This window comes from Agelaius phoeniceus, chromosome 7, assembly GCF_051311805.1.
Source record: "Agelaius phoeniceus isolate bAgePho1 chromosome 7, bAgePho1.hap1, whole genome shotgun sequence".
In the NCBI taxonomy this organism is placed as follows: domain Eukaryota; kingdom Metazoa; phylum Chordata; class Aves; order Passeriformes; family Icteridae; genus Agelaius; species Agelaius phoeniceus.
The window spans coordinates 44,427,899-44,450,018 of NC_135271.1; the positions used below are offsets into that span (position 1 = coordinate 44,427,899).

Here is a 22,120-nt window from a genome sequence, read left to right on the forward strand (position 1 = left end):
ACCAGCATTCCTGCTCCACACACTGACCTCTCTGTGGCAGGCTGTGCACAGGGTCTGAAGGTTCTCCAGGGAGCACTGTCCTCCTCCGCTGTACACGGGCTGGATGTGATCCACCTGCCAGAACTGCCCCTCTGCTGGGCTCCTGATCATCTCATTCAGCTGCAGCACAAAAGGACAGGCCAGGGCTGAGACACTCCTCAGCTACATGGACATCCTACTGTAGGAACAAAGAAATTCTGGGAAATAGCTACAGTTTTTATAAATAGGATAAAGGATAAAGAAACTGGATGTACGTGCACCTCCCTACAGAAACAGAGCTCTGATGCCTTTTAGAGATGTTAGAAGACAACAGGATTTAGTTAATTTAATTGTTTTTAAGGACTTGATTTTCTTGTTCTGTTGTTGGTGCTAGGTTACCTTTCTATCTTAAATCTGTAAGAACATTTTTGGCTGTCTCTGAACTCTCTATACACAGACCAGCTGTTCCTGCTGAAACCCCAGAACCATCACCTGCCCAAGGGGAAGGTGAGACATCCACGAGCTCTCCAGAAGCGGCTTCCTCTGGCTCCTGGGTGCATCCCTGACGCTGAGGAAAAGCTCCTGGGCGTTGTTGTGGCAGGCCTGGCAGACGCCGTGCTCGATCTGGAACACCCTGGAGCGCAGGTAGCCCTGGCTGGAGCGGATGGAGAAATCCTCCTGGCAGGCGTGGCAGCAGAAGCGCGTGTCCCAGGCCGGGCAGCCGGGCGGGGGCTGAGCTGTTGGCTGCTGGCAGCTCAGACACAGCGGGGTCCCCTGCTTGTCCAGGGCCTGCAGATACCCTCGGGACAGGCAGGAACCCCTGGCGTCAGTCTGCCCTGGAGGAAGGGCTGAGGGATCATTCCCAGTTTCTGGAAGTAATCTGATGGCAGAGAACAAAGTACAGCTCTGGATAAGTGATGTATTCAGCAGCGAGTTCATGGGGGGTTTATGCACTGTGTATTTCAATTAGAACCTTTTATGTTCTGAAAAATCATTTTAGCTGAAATAATACCCTGCTCAGATTGATACCTGCACAGTGCAAATCCTTTACTCGGTTTATGTTTCCATTTAAACAAAATTTGGCAATATAACAAGGCAGGTTTTTCTCCTGCACATCTTACTACACCCAATTATTAGCTGAAATAATGCTGCATTTATAAAGACATGGTGATTTCTATCAGGCATGTACACATACAAACACATTTCTCTTTACAATCTCCATGGCCGCCTATGAATTTCCTACTCAAAACTAAGTAGGACACACGGTGCTTGTTTAAGGAAGTTTTTTAAAAAGGCAATTCCCATTTGGAATTTTCATTTCTTTGTTACCATTTTTTTTTTAATTCTGAGGCAAAATAGGAGCAAATCTGGTGTCCTCAATTTGATGTTGACCTCACAGGAGGGCTGAACTAACATTCTTTTCTCTCACTGAATCACGTAACTATTCTCTTGTTTTATGTTAGTCAGACTCAGTTAATTAGCAGCTCTGTCAGCAGACAACAGATGAAATCTAAATTGTTAAAAGAATAAAACAGAGCTCATTAGCACTACAGCAAGTTCCTTATCTAACTACTGTACTTCAGCAAAGCAGACACTCATAGCAAATAATTTTACTACCATTAAAAAAATGTGGCAAAAGAACTTAATCGTGCTATTGCATTAATAAACCTACTTTGTGGATGGTTTAGGAGAAGCACCTTTGTTCAGAGAAGTCCCCGTTTCTTTGGAGATGAGGCGAACGCTGCCCCCGCTGCTGCTGGCCTTGGAGAGCGAGGCTGCTGCCACATCCTCCCTGGTCACATACCTGAGAGAGTGACAAATCCTGTCAGCACAGGGAGCAATGTCCCTCGAGGAACAGCACTCTGGGCTGCAGCAACATTGGTATAGCACATTCTCTTCAAACATTCCTCATTTTCTGGATGAGAAATGAAGAAAGTTTGGCAAAACGTGCTTTATATACTTCCATATTAAATACCTTTTTCTAAAAGTGAATTCTAACCAGTGAACGGGTAACTTGGTTTGTGTATAACAATTAAAACATTACTGCAATTTGATACTGCCTGCCAGTGCAATCTGAAAGGCATTTTGTTTGTTAGGTGATGTCTCAGTGACATCACCTAACTGAAACATCACAGTGACATCACAGATTATCACTGGATAATCCAGGGAACTTTACAAACTCTGGAAGACTCCTTGCTCTGTTAACGTATGTTTGATCTCCCTGCTTTATTTTAATGTGAAACCCTGTAAAACACAACTGCTCTTAGTTAAAAACTTAAAATTGCTTCACAGAAACCACTATTCAGACAACATCTTCTGAGGACATCTCTGAACTGAACATCTGCCAAACCCTAGACCCCACCCTACAAGGCTGCTGTAGGTCCTGGTAGGTTTTCTAACACCATTCACAGATTTTTCCTACACTTCATGGAAGGACACAATCAGGCAAGAGGTTAATAAACACTCATTACCCTCTGCTTCTGATACTACTGGAATTCCATACTATTTATTTGCTTCATTCTTACCTACAGCCAAAAGAGAGTCACCCTGAGGAATTTAACAGGAGGGACTGAAGGGAATGAGAAGGTTTTAGATGGTTTGCATGACATGTTCTGTGCAGAGCAATGACAACACTGAAGCTACAAATGTCTGTCAAGGAAGACCACATCAGAAAAAGAAAGGGAATCAAAGGTGCATTTAGGTTTTTAACAAGGATCAAACACCAGCCCTTTTCAGTGACTCTCAGCAAAGAGAGTCACAGTTTTGAGAAATGTCATCCAGAGAGAACAAAAGTGCTTAAAGAAAAAACAGGAACTGAAAGGGTTCAAGTTGGCTGTGAATTATGAATAAAACATTATCTCACTGATGGCAAGTAATGATTTATATCTGCTTCCAGGTGGGGAGAACAAGATGCTTTGACCTTACTTTTCTGTTGTAGTCCTGAGGTCAGGGTTTTTCCTTTTAAAACATCTGGCAAGCTCCAGATGTTGAAACATGCAGTGCAGCAGAGCCAGAGCAGCTGCTGAACAGGGCACAGAGCTGGGCAGGGAAGGAGACACTGCCAGCAGATTCACCAACAGGCCTGGCTGCCTGTCTGGAACTGTGACAGGCAATCACTGAATGGCCAGTTCATACTTAGCAGCATTCCACTGAAGGCCACATTAAATAAATTAAACTTTCTGCAGTAATTAGTAGGAGGAATTAAAACCAAGCCCCACATACCTCTTTGTGCTGCTGCCCACTGACTGCTTTTTAGACAGCTCCTCTGCAGCATGAATGGGACTACAGAATATCTGACCACTTTTTCTGACAATCTTCTGTTTCATTGCTGTTAGATGAGTCCACTCTTTCACAAACCTCAGGATCTGGCAGAGAACATGACAGTCAGCAGCAGGACAGGCTTTGCACAGAGCTAATTACAGCAAAACAGTGCCACAGATTAATGCATTCTAGCCTGGCTGGAAACAGCTCCTACAAGCAGAGATGGTGCTTTCAAGTAACTCTTCACACCCCCATCTGTGGAACCCACTCAGTAGCTGCTTCACACAACAGCTGGTTCAATCTGTGAGGTATCCCTATTACAAATTTAAATTCCAACCTTGCTGGAGAACCTGCAGAAAGAATCAGTTTTATTCTTACATTATGGGTTTCTGTTTGGAAAATCAGATTTTAAGTTAAGCAGAAAATATTTCCCATCCAGTTTAAGTCTGGATTTCCTTACTTAAGTACTTGTGTTTGCAGTGTTCTTCTCAAACCCCATTATGAATGGGATCTTTATTCCTAAATTAACTGAGTGTCTCTGTGGAGCTGTGCCTGACACTGCTTTGAAAACTGTTAGTAGACCAAAGGGACAGTGAGAGTGGAAGCCTGCTCAGGCCTGCAGCTCTGATACATCTAGAACATTCTTATTTATAGTGTGGTTCCATTTAATTCAGAACCTTTAAGAAATTATTTTGTTGACTTATGAAAGTTGGTAACTAATCTTGTAAATGAGAAATGAAATGATGCCTGGTTAATTCCTTCTACTGCAATGTGAACAATAATTTGCCAGAGTAACAGACTCCATAATTAATATTCACATCAACATCTGTAAGATTGCTTTGATGAAACTGTGAATATATCCTGAGGCTTCTGCATTTATTCTTGTAAAAGTAAGTAATCCTCTTCTGCATTGAATGTTATATTGCTGTGCCAGTAGAACTTGTTCTTACCAATGCACGATTTTTTTTGTTCTGGAAAGTCTCTGGTAAATCTTCCCAGTTATCCAGCTGTATGTCCAGTGGAATGAAATTATGATTGAGTGGTTCACCATCCTAGAAAAGCAAACAGTTTTGTTTACAGATGCAATTAGCACAATGTAGAAAAGTAATCTGTTTCAAGTGAATTCTCCTCCCTTCCTACTAAATTTAGTTCCTGAAGGTCAAATTTTTCCAGAATTAACAATAAGGCACAGAGATAACAGCAAAAATGCAAGGAAGATTATTCATATTAATCCACCTAAAAGTAACAAGGCTGAACATTTTAACTTTTAATAGATCTGATTTTTCCTTGCAGATAGTTCAGACACACAAACTGCCTTATATGAAACTGAAATTACAATCCTCTTGACTGAATTCTAAGGGAAATGAATGATTGGAGATAGGAGAATGTCACTTCATTACAATTTAAAATAAGAGTTCTTGAACACTGTTTATCATACTTCTTTGTAATGTCTGAAGAAGTTCTCCACTTAATTTATAAAGGAATAAGTTGCCCAGTGGGTACATCTAGCCAAGGAACTTACTGATGATTCACCTGCATTTGAGAGGAGTCAAAGCAGAATTCCCTGGGCTCTCACCATTCAGCAGACTTTGTGCACTATCTGGCACATGAATCTCTAATCCCAGCAGAACCCAAACCAGACAATTGCCCAAAACCCACCCAAAATGCATCTTTGTCTGAATGCAAGGTGTGAAGCTAGGCAGCACTGTATGTCCATCTAACTATGTACCACAGCATGCACTGTAAGTACATAAAACAAATCTTCAAGAGGACTTTTGGACTCTTTTTGACTTTTCCCAGCTGCATCACCTCATAGAAATGTCTTATCTCAAAGGCTTGCCCTCAGTTATCTGTGCTGCTTCAGTGGCACCTGAATACACTGATTCACTCAGTGAATTGGAAGAAATCTTCCCACTGAACTTTCCTATCACTTGAAAGAAGAAATTGGCAGTCCCGACCTTCCCTTGAATAATGACCTGGAAGATTCCCAGCTGCTGGTTTCTGTACCCAATCACCACTGCAAATTAATGATAATAGGCTTTATTCAAGAAATTACTAACTTACACATAGCACCAATGTTGGGCTTTCTGAAAATGTTGTGGCAATGTTTTATTTACTTAGTGTGTCAGGATTTACTGTAATTTTTAATTTTAATTTTGAATGTTATTCTATTCAAGTTATTTTGTGATAAGTCACTAATAATAAAAAGGAATTTTAAACAACTGTCACTGGAATTTCTATTCCAGATGATTTAACATATTAGCCCAATCCTGTAAACCAGGAGAAATGTTGGAAGTTATGTATCTAAGGAATTATGACTTAATTCCATTGAGAAAAAGAACTAGAATGATAAACTACCTAATTTTAGTACATTTGAGTTAATACAAAAATATTAATGCTTTTACATCAAACATAACAAAGGAGAGCATACAGAAACATTTCATAGAGCAACATTCTCCTTTGCAATTTTAAAATAACAATAACCATGCATATTTCAGGTTTACCTTTGTATAGAGGTGGATTCTGTCAGTATTCCTGCTTGCACAGAACATAAGCCCATCATATATTTGGAACGTGTCTGATTTATCTACAACAGAAAAAATGTTGGCATTAAAGATTTTTATTCATTCATTCTACTCTGACATTAAAATAATATTTAATATTTATCTAATTCCAGAGCAACATAAGGTGCAGAGCTCAAGCAGCAAACTCTGAAGGTATTTGTGTATTTTATTTTTCTGTTTCTCCTGGATGACCCATCATCTGTTTGCCTGTGTCTGTCCTGAGTTCCAGTAAAACCATCCACATTCCCAGCTGCTGGTTTGTCACAGTCCTGAAGTCAGTCAGCTCTGGTTTGCTCCAGGAGCTGTATGGAAAGGCTGGGCTTATCCAGCATCCAAATTCAACAAATGACCCAGGCCAGAATGAGAAAGTCCCATGCTGGTGTTTGTACTTCTGTGTTTCAGAGGTGTAGGTTTTTATTTAAAAGCTGTTTTTCATGCCAGAGGCATTTAATCCAGTTTCACAACGGAATAGAATTGTTCTTTCAAAGTCCCACCTTACCTTCTCCACTTCCTTTTTCGCTTTCTTCCTTTTCAGTGCCAACAGTTTCCTGTTCTCTGATTTCAAGAGATTTGTGGGCCCCCAGTTCCCCCAGATTTCCTCTTCTGCCTTCAGCACTGCCCTCTGCTCTCTCTCCATCTCTCCTGGGCTCCTCTTCCTCAGTCTGGCTCCTGGGAGCTTCACCATTTCTCTCACCTGAAGACAAAGAAAGAAGCAAAGCAATGATTTGTGTTACCTGGCAGGCACCTAATAACACACCTGAGACAGGAACACATCTCTGAAATACAAAGAAATGGCACTGCATTCTCTAATATTATTATGCTGCAACCACTTAGGAAGTTAGAGCTAACTTTATTGGTAGGAGAACAAACACATGGAACAAAGCTTTTAATTTATGTAACCCTGTGTGCCGAGATTGATATATATGAAATAAACAATGCAGTTAGCAATTCTGTATTATATACAGTTATTGTATACCATAAACACACAAAGTAGTTTTCCAAGGCATTGATTTATAGCTGTGAAACTCAGAAGTTGTCCTTATTTGAACAAGCCCAGAGATTTAAACAAATAAAAAAGGAAGCAAAAAGAACCTTACCAGTTGCTTTGCAACTGAAATGACAAATATTGGCATATATTTCTAAAAATGTTTCATTAATTTTCCAGATAGCTTAAATAAATTTAGTAAAAGAAATCTACTGTGAGCTGGTGGAGAAAGAAAGAAAGGCCATATTTTCCAGATAATGCCTCTCATGACAAATACACAATGCTCAAGTTAATAAAACTCCAACACCCCACTGCTGAGTTTTGAAAGGTGAAGAAAAGCATTGCTGTTTAATTGAATTCAGAATAACCATAAACCTCAAGGAAGATGAGAGGGACATTTGCTGCAAACAAAACAAAGGATATATTCTTCCTTATGGAATTTACAACCTGTTAACATTTTATGGGTATTTTTCACTTGTTTCAAGTTAGACTCATGTAAAAGAACTTTGGGGAAAGCAAGACTAAGGAGTATCATATTTTCCTGGATTTCTGTGTAGTCATAGGTTTAAAAAATTGTATTTATTGAGCCTGATCACAACTGAAATGAAAACTGCATCCTTCCCTCTGCAGCACCCCTTACTCACCATCCCTGCCCTGGGGGCAATGGCACATCTCACAGTAAGGCAGCAGAGCACTGTTAGTGTAAGTGCAAGCACTGCAGTGCCAAACTATATTTAAATCTGTACTTTCACTTGAAGTATTTAAGCCACAAGGACGGAGTTCACTGTTTTTTTCTGAAAACAAAGAAGGCTTTTTTCCATTCAGAGGTGTTTTCTTTTTATTACTGGAGCTGACTGGGGTCAATCCACTTCTGCTCTTTGCTCTTTTGGCTTCATGTTCATAAGTGTCTTCATCACAAATTGCCTCCACCTCACTTATCCTTGTGGAATCCAGGTTTTCCTTGCTCTTCTCTGCACCCTCTTCTTTTGTGACTGCAGAAGATTCTGAATCATTGGATAACAATTCATCACCAGAAAATCTTTTGCGTTTCTTCTCTGTGGAGGGTTTGGGGGAAAAGAAGGAACGGATGTCATGCTGTCTGTCCTTTTCAAACTGGGGAAGAGGAAAGGAATAGGAATCACAGAATCATTTAGGTTGGAGAAGACCTCTAAACCCCACTTGTGACTGCATCAGAAACTGTTAAACAAAAGATATCTTTAACAAAAGATAACTTCAAGAACAAACAGTGAGCAGAAAAAGCAATTCAACATTCCTCTCCTGATTCCAGAACAGTAGTTTCAATATTCTCCTGGAAATTCTGGAATGGCACTACCAGAAAACAGATACACAGAACTGATAAGCTGTGTGCCTTTTTTGAAGATGTTCATTACAAAGAAAGGTTTTCAAACACTGTTTTAAATATTAGTCCAATTAATTCAGCACAGTTAGCAAAGATGTCATTTGAACAGAAATTACTTGGTCTTATCTGACTCTGAGGGTGGCTCAGTCACCTAAACACAACATAAGGACCATCAGAAGATGTAGATGGCAGTTATTCCCCACAGAGCACTTTTCCCAACTTCACACCTAAGTTTTAAAATGGAATTTACATTACTTTTTCCTACTTTTTTGATGTTTCTCCATTAGTAATGTCTGAAGTGCACAGAAACCTGAAGCAAATTGCTGCTACAATTTTTTTTTAAATGAAAGGAAACAGAAAAAACAAAGTTTCAAGTCTTACATGTGTAAATAAAAGTTCATTTTGGGGATCTTCTAGACTTTCATTTGGGGTCCAGGTTTCAGCAAAACTCAAAAAATCCCATTTGTCCTTATCACCTTCTTCAGCCTGCATTTTCTCTTTCTTGCCATTCAAGGTGCTGCCTGTGACTTTGGCCTGCAGGAACACAATAATGGTAACTGCTGTATTTAGCACACTGCCACCAGTGAAGCTGTACACAAAATGTCATTATTTATTGAAGATAAAAGAGAATATATACATTGTGGACACTGTTCTGCTTGGCAAGTGGAGACAAATACGGGCAGAATTATTTAGTGACAGAACTTGTAAGGCAAAGTGATGTTGAATTACTGAGTGATGTTCAATTACTGAGAAGACTCATAAAGCACCAGGCAGGATGAGCTTTAAGGACCTTTCCAACCTAAACCATAACAACAATTGGGTGATACTTGTGGAAAATGGCAACCAAAGAAAAGATTAGTGTAATCTTGGATCTACTGAAAAAGAATTATCTGAGAATGCCTCTTCCTCTCAGAAAGGAAGCTTAGTTTAGGCACAACATTAATTCAATTAAAAAAACAACCCACCAGAAATTCTAGCTGTAATGAGTGAGCAGAATGCCTGAATGCCTTAAAATTGTAGACTGAGAAACAATAGCAATAAAGAGCTGGAAGATAAAACAACTATCTCCTGTGGATATGAACCATCCCGTTCCCCTTGGCAAAGACTCATTATCTTTTGCATCCTGAATGAAGAGCAAAAAGCTAGAAAACACAAAATCAGGACAAACACAGACATTTTGATGATCAGCAACTGTAGGTGTATCACTGTCTCAGAGAGTGTTCCAGATTAACAAGACTGCTGTGGCACTGGAGTGCAGCCCCAGCCCAGTGAGCTCTGCCCCCTCGACCCCATGGCACTGTGAGCTTTATACAAAGATTCTGCTTATGACACAAAACTGACTAAAGACATTCAATGCTTTTTATACTCTGCCTTGTAAGCCACTGAAGAACATGAGTATCACTACAAAATATCTCAAATTGTTTCCCAAGAACACGCACCTTGCGGTTGAGCATGGCCCACATGAGGGTGTCCATGGTTCCTTTGGCAATCAGGAAGTGAATGTTCACTGAGCTGCACTGCCCAATGCGGTGTGCTCTGTCTTCTGCTTGCTTAATGTGGCCTGGATCCCAATATAATTCAGCAAACACAACGTGAGTGGCAGCAGTGAATGTTAAACCCTAAGCAAAATAAGTGGATGTATTCTTTAAAAAAAATACCACACACAAAAACTTTAACAAGCTAAAAGTTGTACAGGATATCTTAATATGGAAATAAGAGGTGGTCCTCAACAGCAGATGGGTTTATTTTACTGATTCTTCCTTGTGCCTCAGATTCAAAAAATATTTCAATATTGTGCAAAGACTGCACATTGCTTTTCATTATGAAATAACATCTATTTCTTATTAATCTAGTGCTTTGAGAGAAACGAAGTTTTTCTAATTATTCAAGAATGAGATACTGCTGCTTATCATCATTTAGCTCAAACAAATTCAACAGAGGCTTAGAACAGTTAACATGATTAGTGCAAAGAAATGAACCCAGGGTCTACAAAGGACAAACTGCACGAAGATAAACTGCCTTCAGTAAAGCACTTCAGTCATCAATGATTTCAGCAGCTGTAGTTTTCAAGTGTATCAGTTTTCATATTTTCTGTTCTGCCCTACCTGACCAGCTGCCTGAATACTCAAAATAGCAACCCGGGTCTCGGGGTCCTTCTGGAACTGATTGACGAGGTGAATCCTCTCTGCAGAGGGAACGCTCCCATCTATGCGGATGTAGCGAGCCTGTGACATCAGAACAGACACTAAATGACATCATCAGTGCCTGTTTTCAGAGCCAATCCCTCCCTGACCCCCAGTAAAAATAGGAAAAGGGCTGGTCTATTCCTGCCACATGGATCAGCATACACCAGCACTCTTTTGCCCTTTGATTTCAAATCAACTCTCTCTATAGAGAAGTGTAGACTTTGTATTCCCTGTTTGCAAAAGCAGAAGATAGAATGAACATGGGATCTTAAAATGGAATATTTCACAGACTTACCATGACACCATTTTTTAAAATTCCAAACAGTTAAAAAGAATAAAAATACAAAATAGCAAAGTTAGCCACCATTCGCAAGCAATAGTTAAGAGTCCATGATCAAAATAAGGAGAAAACTGTTTGCAAACACTTTTACTGCTTTGAATTAAACATTCAGGTGAGATGACAATGTGCAGTTAAAACCCTCAAAAATAGACAGAAGCAAACTGAAAAATCTGGAAAACAATTGCCTATAGCATTGATATAATAATAATAATAATAATAATAATAATAATAATAATAATAATAATAATAATAATAATAATAATACCAGATACAAGTGTGTTTACATCATCCTGAAACACAAAGCAGTTCTTCAGATCCCTTTTAATCCAGTGGCACTGATCTGTACACACATAAAATCCTTCCACTGGTGTGCAGTTCAGCTGAATTCAAACCCAGCTGGCAGCCATTTGTGTAAGTGAGGGTGAGTTTGTGTGCACATTTGTTAAGGCTTTACCTTGCTCTCTATCACTGCCTCTGTGCAGGCTTGCAGCATGCTCAGGTGATGGGCAAAGACAAGGAACTTCAGTTTGTCATTGTCAAGCATCATTTTGATGTAGTCCTTGACTGCTCCTGCCTGCAGTGAGCGAGTGTTTTCATTAGTGAGACACACAAAAAGTTCAAAAAGACATTTTTTATTTTCATGTCTTTCAATTCCTTGTAACACAAAAAGGTAAATTTCCATATCTTTTGTTATCCATGTAAGACTTTATCAAACACTGACATTGCTAAGAATCAAATAATTCTGATTAATTTTGTTTAAAAAAAGTATCACAACTTGATGTCTTTGAGAAACCTAACTTCCTCCTTCAGAGAGAGAAAAAACACACATTTATCCTCAAAAGATCATACAGTTACATGGCACTTCTTCCACATTAAGATGTAGATAAACCCCCTTTTAATTCAGACATCATTATCTGATGTTTTAATCCATATTTGAGAAAAACAAACATATTTCAAACAGACAAGATAATATTTAATCAGAACTTCTGTATCCACACACACAAACCCATATATCAAAACTGAAAGAATAAATTTGATATGTTCACGATACCATAATCATAAAATATTGCTCTCTTTAAGCATTCATAGAATTCTTTTGTGTCAAATGTAATTTTCAGTATCTTTTGCAAAAGCCATTAAAGCAATGATGACAGTTAATAACAAAATTTATCAGTGACCAACAGTTAATGCAGTACACATTGCAGTGGTCTTCAGATTTCTTTTTTCATTGTGATGGGGTTCTGCCTATTCCATTCCTATTCCTGTGCCATACAGGGAAAAAGAGAGTGTTTCTCCATGTCATGATTATAAAACAAACCAAATAACCTCATCTTGCATTCTGGCCAATAAAAACAATTTAATGAGGTTAAAAACCCACACTGGATAATTCAGGGATATTAAGGAAAGACTTGCAGGCTCACCTTGGCAATGGCTGTCTCCTTATACATGCGTGTGATCAGATTCATGACTTCAGAAAAGTGGCTTTCAGTGGCATCTGATCTCAGACTTCTCATTAATTTCTCCCACTCTGCAAAAGTGGCATTCAGATTCTAATTGGCAGAAGAGACCAGTGGTTAGGCACTGAGCACAAAGTACAGGCATGTTTTAAGTGTGAAATGTTTAGGAACTTTGGAGAATTCTATCAAAATTGGCTAAAAGTAAATGTAGGATTCAAAATCTATGGGAAAAGAAGACAGAAAAGAAGATTGTACTAGAATTAGAAAAAAAAATATTGATGAAAAAAAGAACTGCAGTATTAGTGTTCTTGGTGTTATATTTTTAAAAACAGTAACAGAGATACTCTGCTTTATACTCACACAATCTTTGTAACAACATATTATACACATGCATACAAAAAATACATATCCACACATAGATATTTGCATTTATTAACAAATGTATTTTTAGCAAAAGTGGAAAGTTTACCTTTGCTGCAGCTTGTGGGAGGTCAAATGGAATGCGTTGCCTGACTTTGGGAGGCAGCTGAGTTAGGACATCATTCTTCAGTCTTCTGATCATTATTTCACTTAAAAGTTGATGTAGTTCCTCTAAGTTTGAAGCTCCTCTACAATCCCATTGCCTTCTTTTACCAAAAAACCTGAAAATGATAAATGAATACAGAGTGTAAATGTGAGATCTTCCAAATTCAATAGAAATCTTCAGTACATAATCAATTTTAAAGCACACTATTGGATATGAAATTGTGCTTCAACTTCTCAGCAGCCACCACTGCCTGCAGGAGTCTCTGCCCCCTGCACACAATCCTCTGTCTATTCCCAGCTTCCCATACTTCACTGGCCACAGGGAACAGAAGTTTCAGGTTTAATTTTGGAACTCCTGTTTCAATGGACTAATGAGAAGAATACACCACCATGAGAATAATCTTTATTATATTACAGACAGGAAAGCCATCATGAAAACTCCAAATATCACCATTAATATTCCTTTTTTTTCCCCCTGCCTAAGAATTCCTTCTTAGTTACTGTCAGAGACAGGATTTAAAGCTTAAGCTCTCATCTTTAAAAGTTCAATAGAGGAAGAAGGTCTAACATTAGGAAGCTAAAAGCTGAAAAGAGAACAAATTTATTAACTCAATCTTCCTTATTCTTTCTTTGCTTTTCTGTTTTTGAGAAGTGTTGCAGCAGGAACAACAGCTTTTCTCTGTCAGCATCACCAGGAGACAATAAAATAATGAACATGACAGATTTGGAGAAAAGCCCAGGTAGCATTTTCCAGGGCTAGAAGAGTGTGTTAAAAGCATGTAATTTTAATAAAAAGACAAACAAACAGCCAGAAAAGCCCCACAATAATTTAGAGATTTTCAAGCCTTATTATCAACAGTGTTCTAATTAGCTGAATTAGCTGAATATAATCATTTGGGAAAGGGGCTGAGGGAGTCACTTCTGCACTGGTGAAGTGGGAATGGCACAGATGGAGACAGCAACATCTTTTGCTCATATCCCTTCCTTGGTCTATTTATATATCTGTCCTTATAAAGGCTTCCTTCCTCCACCCTCAGCATCAGGGATAAGACAGAAATGGCAGGCTAAACCTCACAGAAATAGTTTGGAGTTCATCCTTAAAACAGGTGTCTATGGACACCAAGGAAAAACCACCCAAATTTTCACAGGAAGTGCTGCATAAAATAATCCTATCAAGTTTATTACCACAGGAGGTTTTGTTCCAGCCAAGTCATGAAGAAAAAGTTATTCACTGAAAGCTTGCCAAACCCTGAACTTGATTTTTATTATATTTATGGTATTCCAAAAATAAGATAATCATCTATGATTGAGTAGCTAACCATGCTGTACCCACGCACACTTGTGGTGTGAAAATTACAGATGCATTCAGTCAAAACACCGTGGAAAAAATAGCATTTCTCTGTCTGAAAATTAGACAGTGATCTTCCATGTTATTTGAAGTTAAATACTGATAAAGTGCATATGACGGAGGGAGAAAAACAAGTTTTATGAAAATGAAACCATGTAATTATTATTGTAAAAATTAAATCTAAATGCTAGCCAATTTAGCTGGCAAAAATCTGTTATTCTGAATACATGCAAAGTTGTAGATATGAAATTTTTAGCTAAGACAGTCAGCCTGTGAAATATAGAGACAAGTACTGGACTTTTTTTCTCACCCAAATGTGGTGAGGTCACAAAAAACCTGGATCCCATAATAAAGAGAGATATTAATTATTACATGACCATGAGCTTAAGACTGAGAGTCAAAAACTCCAGTTCTAAAGGTAAAACCTTCACAGCTCATACTAACAACAGTAAATGTATAAATAATTTTACTTAACAGAATGCTTCAACTTTTTTTCAAACTTTAACAGCATTAATTAATTGAATCAGTGTCACCCTTTTCCCAGTGCTCTTTGATGGAGGAGATGGTAGCTGACCCTGGGTTTCAAAGCAAATGGTGTGATAGAGCAGTAGAGGTGCCACCTACTGAATCTCTCACTTGGCATGACAAGGAAAATCAAAGACACTCGTGTAAATGTAAATAAGAATGCAAATAGGCAAGGGCAGTAATACCTGACACGAGCATCACAGTATTTTTTAGCATATTCATTCCAAGTTCCAAACCTTCTTGGAAACAGTGCCTCAACCTGCATGAAGAGCTGTATAAAAAATAAAACAGCAACAGTGAAAAATTAAACATTCCCTGTGAATGGAAGACTAATCAGAAATAATCAATACATGGTTCTTGTGCTAAGTTTACATTTAATATTTGCACAAAACCCACGCAGCTTGGCCTGCATGCAAAAGAAATTCCACAGGATACAGGAGGCTTCAGAGAGGACAGTTGTGGGAAGCCCTCAAAGAACAGAGCACTCAGAGCACTGTAACAGCACTGACAGCTTGGAAAAGATTCCCATTCAACAAGAAAATATGGATGAAATGAAGTTATTCCTTAAATACAGTGTTTATCATTTGCCAGGTGCACGGGTTTCTGCAAAGCTTCAGAGCAGGTATTGCATGAGTGGTTTGCTTCCTAAAATACATGAAAAACCTACTCAATTCTTAAGTTTTACTTCAAAAAATGGACAATATCAATGCAGACCAGAAATTTCACAGCTTTTTCCCTGCTGAATAGCAGGAGGCAAATACCAGTTTAGATGACCTTAAGCAGGAGGAATCCTGCTTTATAAGCTGTTATACTGTCAAAGCTTCCTGGCTTCTGAGATCATTTTCTATACATTTAAAGATTTTATACAAGGATTCTGCTTGCAACACAAAACTGATTAAAGACATCTAATGCTTTTTATACTCGGCCTTGTAAGCCACTGAAGAACATCAGTATCACTAAAAAATATCTCAAATTGTTTTCCATTTGGTCACGAATGTTGATCCCATTGCTGTGGTCAAGGATTGTAGGGAATTTCCTTCAAAGACCTTTAACAATGATACTGGTCTCAGTATCCATGTACTATATAAAGGCAGAACACTTTCTAACTTCAGTTCTTCATCCAGGGCTGGTTGCAATGTCATTGTACAGGAACTTTTAGTAATTATCCACACCCATAAACATAAATATTCATATTAAATTTTTAGGCAAGTACTCATGATGTACCAAGCTCTTTTCCATACCACAGATACCTTCCTCAAGTTATGAAGTCTTTGAACAAATTAAATTAATAAGGGTCTTGGCATAAGTTCTATTTACACAGTAAGGAATTCTGAAGCATAAAATATTATTTATATAACTCTTTTAACTTCCCTCAATACAAATCAGCTCTTATATTCCATTTTCCCCCTACATTTGATAAATAAAGTATAGTTCATTATAAAACCCAAGAGGGCTTTTGTTACCCCTCTGCTCCTCCCTAATTCCATAAGCTGAACTTCCTTCAAAGGAAAATTTGTCATTCTGGATGTTCAACAAGCACAGCCTGTATTTTTTTCCATTGAAGTGAACATTAGGAATATCCAATAGACCAGTGACACTAAGGGCTTTCTTTATCAGATGATGAAGTAGAAGATTTTTTACAACATCTTGTCCACCAAAGACTTCCCTACCCAGGAGAAAGAAGCAGTTCTCTGCTCAGGCTCTTTATTTTTTATTTCACCCAACAATCAGTCTGTTACATGCAAGATTAATTTCTTACAAGAAACACTGTCTCAATTCACCTGTGCACAAGCTTGAAACAAGTTTGTAAATCAACTTAAAATTGGTTTTGTTTCTTACACTTGTCTTTCCTGATGCAGCCAGTGCACCTTTTGATGTCCTAATGCATGTAATTGAATATATTCAAGGAAACTACAAAACTGAACATTTATTACTGATACTATCATTAAAAAAAACCAAACAAAACCAAACCCAAATAAAACACAACATGTCAAATACCTCTTCAGGTCTTCCTAGAGCAGGAGTTCCAGTAAGGAGAACAGCTCTGAGAGCTTTCTGAACAATTGGCAGTAAAATCTTGCTACGGGTGGCATTTCTGGATTTCATATAGTGTGACTCATCAATCACAACCACCTTAAATTTCTGTCTGTACAAAGTGTCTACCAAGGTCTGTGCATCAGATGTTAACAGCCCATAGCCCAGAATTGTTACTTTGCTTGTTGATATTCCCCTGAAAGAGAAAATCCACAAGTTTCCTTAGTAAATTTTTATTGTATTTTATGGCAGAGAGATTATAAAAAACTAACCTCAGAAGGTATGTGTGTCTCCTTTTGGATTGATTGACATGTGGGCTGTCAGGCTAACAACAACAGCTTTTGGTGTTTAAAACATCTCACACTTTTCAACCACACACATTTCATAACCATTTTCAGAGGACACACATTGCTTTTCAAAGGAATTTCATTTATCTGGATGTATTGCTTCACCCTCAGCTCTTTTCCAGGGGCATCCCATTGGAAAAATCCACAAGCCAAGATCTTAATTAGCACCCAAACACCTGAAATAAAAATGTCTCTGTGCAAGCTTTCTACTGCTCTGGGTACAAAGAGTCCCCTCAGCAGCAGCCTGAGAGGGCTAATCAGACTGTCCCTGAGTATTTGGGCACTGTGAAAGTACAGACTGGGCTGAACCTCACCACCTGGAAAAACCATTCCTGTCAGAGCTCTTATCCAGCTTTTTGCTCAAATAGAACAAGAAGAAAACAAAACCATCTGGAAACGGGGAGTCAACATGGCACAGGATGAAAAACTAGTATTTAATTGAAAATGAACGTTTTATAACAAATTTCAACATGTATACAGGTCCAAGGCACAAACTGATATTGAAATCACTAGAGAGCAGCCCTTCAGGAGCAGCCCTTCAAGAGCCCTTCAGGAGCAGCACAGGAACTCAAAGCTGTCAGACACACAAGTCACCAGGATGGGGTCATAGCTGGTCTACCCATCTGTCAGACACCACTGCCCTGCTGGCATCATTTCTGTTTGTGCTGCAGTACAGGAGATTGAGAAACCAAACAAGCTGAAATTTCCTTGAGGATTTAAGAGGAAGAAAGTAAATGCAGCTCCACATTCATGCTCCTGGATTTGGAAATGCAGTGGTTTGAGCACTGGCACTGTGGGCACTGCAGAGTCTGGCTGTCACTGTACAGGTAAATGTAGCAAGCAGGAAAGCATGAATTTTCCTTACCCTTCCTGAAGGGTACATTTAAAAATTATTAAAAAAAAACTTATTTATTTTAGTGGAACCAATTTATTCAAGGAACTTCCATTTTCAAACTCGGTGAGAAATTACAAACCTAAACTGATGCCTAAGTTTATTTTAACCTGTTTTAATCAAGAAGTTAACACTCAAGCAGTAAACTTGGAAGTTTTGAAGAAAAGCAAAGTATTAAACTGAGAGAAATCAAAGCTTAACATATGGAAGCAGAATTTAACAAAATGCTAAACCAAATTTGGCAGCTGTATTTTTGCATTTTCTTACAAATGCATGAAACACTTTCTAATGTTAAAATATTAATTAGTTCAACAGCAACCTCACTTATAGCTAGGAAGCCTCCTGGGAGTTAAATGAACAGAAACCCAAGTTTTCATTTTTCCCTGTTTTTAAATTTAAATAAGTAATAATAGTTAAGGTCTGCTCCTTTAAAAAATCTTAGAAGGAGCAGAATTTCATCTGCCATTACATTTTCCCATCATTTTGCCTAGTCCACATTTCCCCTTTATACATCCAGCACTATAAGCACTGAGTGCATTTCAGATAAATACCTTTAAAAAAAAAAGCTAATTTTAGTTTCTATATTCCTATGATGAATTTAAATTTTGACTATCAGTAGGAATTACCCTTTGATGAAGCTTTCAAAATGCATTTTCAGTTGGATTTCTGTGGTTACCAGGAAGGTTCCAAGCAGCACATCTTGGCAGTCAAGTCACTCTCTGATATTCCCAGAAAAGATGAAGATCAGTCTCCCTCACACCAAAGTTTTAGAACAACATCTAAACATTAGCATAAAATCAACCAAGTCATTTACAGTAAAGCAGACAAACCCCACCCTTGCAATTCAGGGTACTAGGAGAGTTATTCTAATAACACCCAAGCCATAGCCTCTCTGATGAATTCATGCTATTAAATCTAAAGATAGAAAGCGTAGGGCACGATGACCTTTTCAGTTATTTAGGGATTACTTACTTGAACTTACAAATTTCCTCAGCGTGCTAAATGGAATTCTAACAGTAATTACTTCCTTATTTTGTAATGTACACCAGAAGTTCTCCAAAAATGTTTTACAGAAGCTAATGAATCCATCACAGTTGAGAAATAACTGTGTATGTTCAATTTGAGACACATTGAAGTAATCTAATTTTCAGCAGACAAGCATTTGCTACTTTGCAAAAAGCAGATCCCTCAACTTCAAAGAAAATGAGTAACTACTATAACAAAAGAACAGAAAACTGGGAGGAGTGGCTGATAGCCCAGAGGGTGTTTCTGATAGCCCAAGGGTAGCCCTGCTTGAGCAGGCCTTTCTAGAGAAGAACAACAAACTACTCACCCAATATCAGTTTTGTTCTGAATGATGCTAATGTCATCTGGAGAGAGCTCTGGAATCCACTTCTCCATCTCATCCACCCAAGGGTATCTTAGAGAGGAAGGCACTACAATTAGGAGAGGCCATTCATTTTTATAGTAATATGAAATGGCAATTGCTTGAATTGTTTTTCCTAGCCCCATCTGGGAAAAGAAAAGAAAAGAAAAAAAAGAACAACATTTAAACCAGAAGTCTCTGTTCAGAAAGCATACTCCATTCAGAAGAGCCCAAAAGATTTTGCAAAGACAGAACCAAATACAGGAAACCCAACCAAAGAGCTACTTATATAGCATGTATTTAATTATCACTTTGTTAGCACAGATCATCTTTTATGAAACAAGATTTTCCTAGTTAAATGTATTAATACATGTATTATATCTGGTTATCTCATCAAAGTCAGAAGAAGCATTTCCATTAATCTCAGAAGATTTTCAGTTCAGAGTCTTAATAGGAGAAACTAAAAAAATCAAACTCTTTAACTTGTGAAGCTACTGAAAACATTTTTAAAAGACTATGCAAAGGAAAGAAAAATACAGGATGCCTTCTTACAGTAACAACAACTTTGTCCTCAATTGCACAGGCAAGTGAGGAACACAGACCTGTGGGAAGAGCCCTGGCTTTGACCCAGTGGCTCAACAAAGAGAAACTCCTGCTCTGATTCAGCAGGGCTGATGGCTTCTCCCTGGCCTGCCCCACAGATGAGAAAGGCCAGCCAGTGAGAATTCAGATGTACACACATGGGGAGGAGCCAAAAGAGCTGCATTTAACAGGGAAGTACACGCTTCCTATTGCCAAGGTGGGAATGCTCCCATCTGTGAATAATCATGGCAACAGATGTCTCTAAGAGTCAGAATTCAGGGTTTTGCTTCAAAAATACCACACACTTCCCCCCCACACCAAAATTTTATCAAAGAATGCAGCTATTTTGTCTGCTTGTTCACATGGCAAGAGATAATTCCCAACTCCTGTGAAACACCAAAGCAGAGATGAGCCTTAAAATGCTCTGGGCAGGTTTTCCATGGAGTCCAGTGGACATCTGAGTGGATTTGCTGCTATCTAACTACTCACAGCAGTGAGACATAAAACAACTTACATCTCTAGTAATGAGTCTAAAAGTGACTTAATGATGTAATGAAGTACAAAAGAAAACAACGAATTTTTATACTATTACTAGAAAGAAAATAATAGGAAAGCTACTGTGATACTCAGTTTTCATTCAAAATTGCCAAGTTCTCATTAAAATTCTCCTGCAAGTTTTCCCCTTGTGTCACCAGTAGTTCTTAGGTCATCTGAAAATAACTCCAAGTGAAAAAAATCCCCAACAAAATAAGATTCATTTTTAGTTTGCTGCCATGGTTAGGGACACAGCCACGTGTGCCTAAGCAGGCCCTGGTGATAACCCAGGCCCTGGGTTGAAATGAATATGGAATAAAAGCAAGGCTTTTACCATCAGCACACCCAGGGCTGGATGCAGATTCCAGAGCTGATCAGCAGGTAGGGAGCAATGTGAGAGACTAGAAAAACTGGAGAAAATATTATGGCCTTGGCTTTTGATACAAACCCATCTTTCTCCAGCATGGAAATGGATGACACTGAAATTTTAGGGGAAAAATTTTGTCTGTCCCCACTCTGAGAAGAAATAGAAGCAGATTTGTAGATCATCTTTCAAAAAACACTGGTTTTATCTTCCTTTAATCCTTACATACTTACACAGTCCAGGGATATATACAGTAATTCTCTGACCTTGGGTTTTCCTCCATAATTTCTTTTGACATTAAAGCTCACAATACTGATATTTAATTTTACCAACATTTTCTTATTTAGAGATAGGACAAAAAGCACAGGATACACACCAGTGCACAATACTTCCTCCAGTGCCACACCTATTGTCATTACAAAATATACAGCTTTTATTTTGGAATAAATGTATCTTCCAGGACTTTTTATTGCTAACATAATTATGCACAGCTCATTTTCTAGTTCAAGGCTGGAAATAAACTGTTTTAATAAAAAAATAGCTACTGCTGATATTTTGATTTTTCCCAAGCTTCCCTTTTCTCTTCCCCTGAATACTTTTGTATTCTCCACAGCTCCCAGATATTTTGCATTCTGTGCCAGGATAGTTTATCTCCAGATGTAATGAGATTTTTATAGTATGAGGAGATGCTTAAATCCCAATAATCCATCTCCCTCTCCCTCCTAGTGTGTCAAGAAAACCCAAATTAGAATTGTGAGACTACAGCAATTCTCTTTTTCAGAAAGGTTTTATACTGACAATACTTCAAGAACATTATTACAAAAATATTTTATCTGGGGGAAGAAACGCTGGACTCAGATTTCACTGATATGGATGGAATACAACATATATTTTTAAATGTATGGATACAATGAATTTTAATTTACTACTTGATGAGAGCACTTTAAAAAATTCATCTTTGGAAACCATATCTGTTAAAAATCTTTTTGGGCCAGGAATGTCTAATAATGCACTAAAAATAGCTCACTATGCAATTATAAAGCACTTTAAAAAAATCAACTGAGTCAGTGTTTTTAAAATGTAACAGTGCAGGAGATTTAACCTACAATTAAAAGTAACCTTTTAAGTTTTCTCAAGGATTCTTCTAAACTTATGTCAGGTTCCAGTTTTTCCCTCACTTAGGTATTTTCCGGATATCTGCTGACTATCACACAAATTAGGATTCTTTCATTACCAGCCTTTCTGCCCACACCTCTCAAACAAAAAAAGTCACATCTGCACCAAGTGCATTAACACCAGAAAAGAGAGTGTTAGAGGAACAGGAACATCACTTACCTCATCAGCAATCATACACCTAAATAAGAAACAAAAAAGGGGAAGAAAAGCAGAAATTAATACAAAATATAATACATAAACCAATACTTACAAACTG

The 22,120-nt window shown here is 38.2% G+C and overlaps 1 protein-coding gene across 2 annotated transcripts in view; it reads right to left on the bottom strand.

Moving 5' to 3' along the window:
* Nucleotides 1-22,120, bottom strand: part of ZRANB3 (zinc finger RANBP2-type containing 3) — a 43,532-nt gene that overhangs the window by 4,152 nt on the left and 17,260 nt on the right. For both annotated transcript variants that reach the window (XM_077181721.1, XM_077181722.1), the window contains 18 exons: nucleotides 22,024-22,042; nucleotides 19,176-19,354; nucleotides 16,568-16,799; nucleotides 14,755-14,840; nucleotides 12,641-12,812; nucleotides 12,136-12,264; nucleotides 11,169-11,288; nucleotides 10,294-10,413; nucleotides 9,628-9,807; nucleotides 8,570-8,722; nucleotides 7,473-7,941; nucleotides 6,343-6,537; nucleotides 5,784-5,866; nucleotides 4,230-4,331; nucleotides 3,241-3,383; nucleotides 1,691-1,822; nucleotides 511-898; nucleotides 28-159 (listed from right to left, as the gene is read on the bottom strand). In XM_077181721.1, the coding sequence (XP_077037836.1) occupies nucleotides 28-159; nucleotides 511-898; nucleotides 1,691-1,822; nucleotides 3,241-3,383; nucleotides 4,230-4,331; nucleotides 5,784-5,866; nucleotides 6,343-6,537; nucleotides 7,473-7,941; nucleotides 8,570-8,722; nucleotides 9,628-9,807; nucleotides 10,294-10,413; nucleotides 11,169-11,288; nucleotides 12,136-12,264; nucleotides 12,641-12,812; nucleotides 14,755-14,840; nucleotides 16,568-16,799; nucleotides 19,176-19,354; nucleotides 22,024-22,042 (3,034 nt within the window). The remainder of the gene's footprint in view (nucleotides 1-27; nucleotides 160-510; nucleotides 899-1,690; nucleotides 1,823-3,240; nucleotides 3,384-4,229; nucleotides 4,332-5,783; nucleotides 5,867-6,342; nucleotides 6,538-7,472; nucleotides 7,942-8,569; nucleotides 8,723-9,627; nucleotides 9,808-10,293; nucleotides 10,414-11,168; nucleotides 11,289-12,135; nucleotides 12,265-12,640; nucleotides 12,813-14,754; nucleotides 14,841-16,567; nucleotides 16,800-19,175; nucleotides 19,355-22,023; nucleotides 22,043-22,120) is intronic.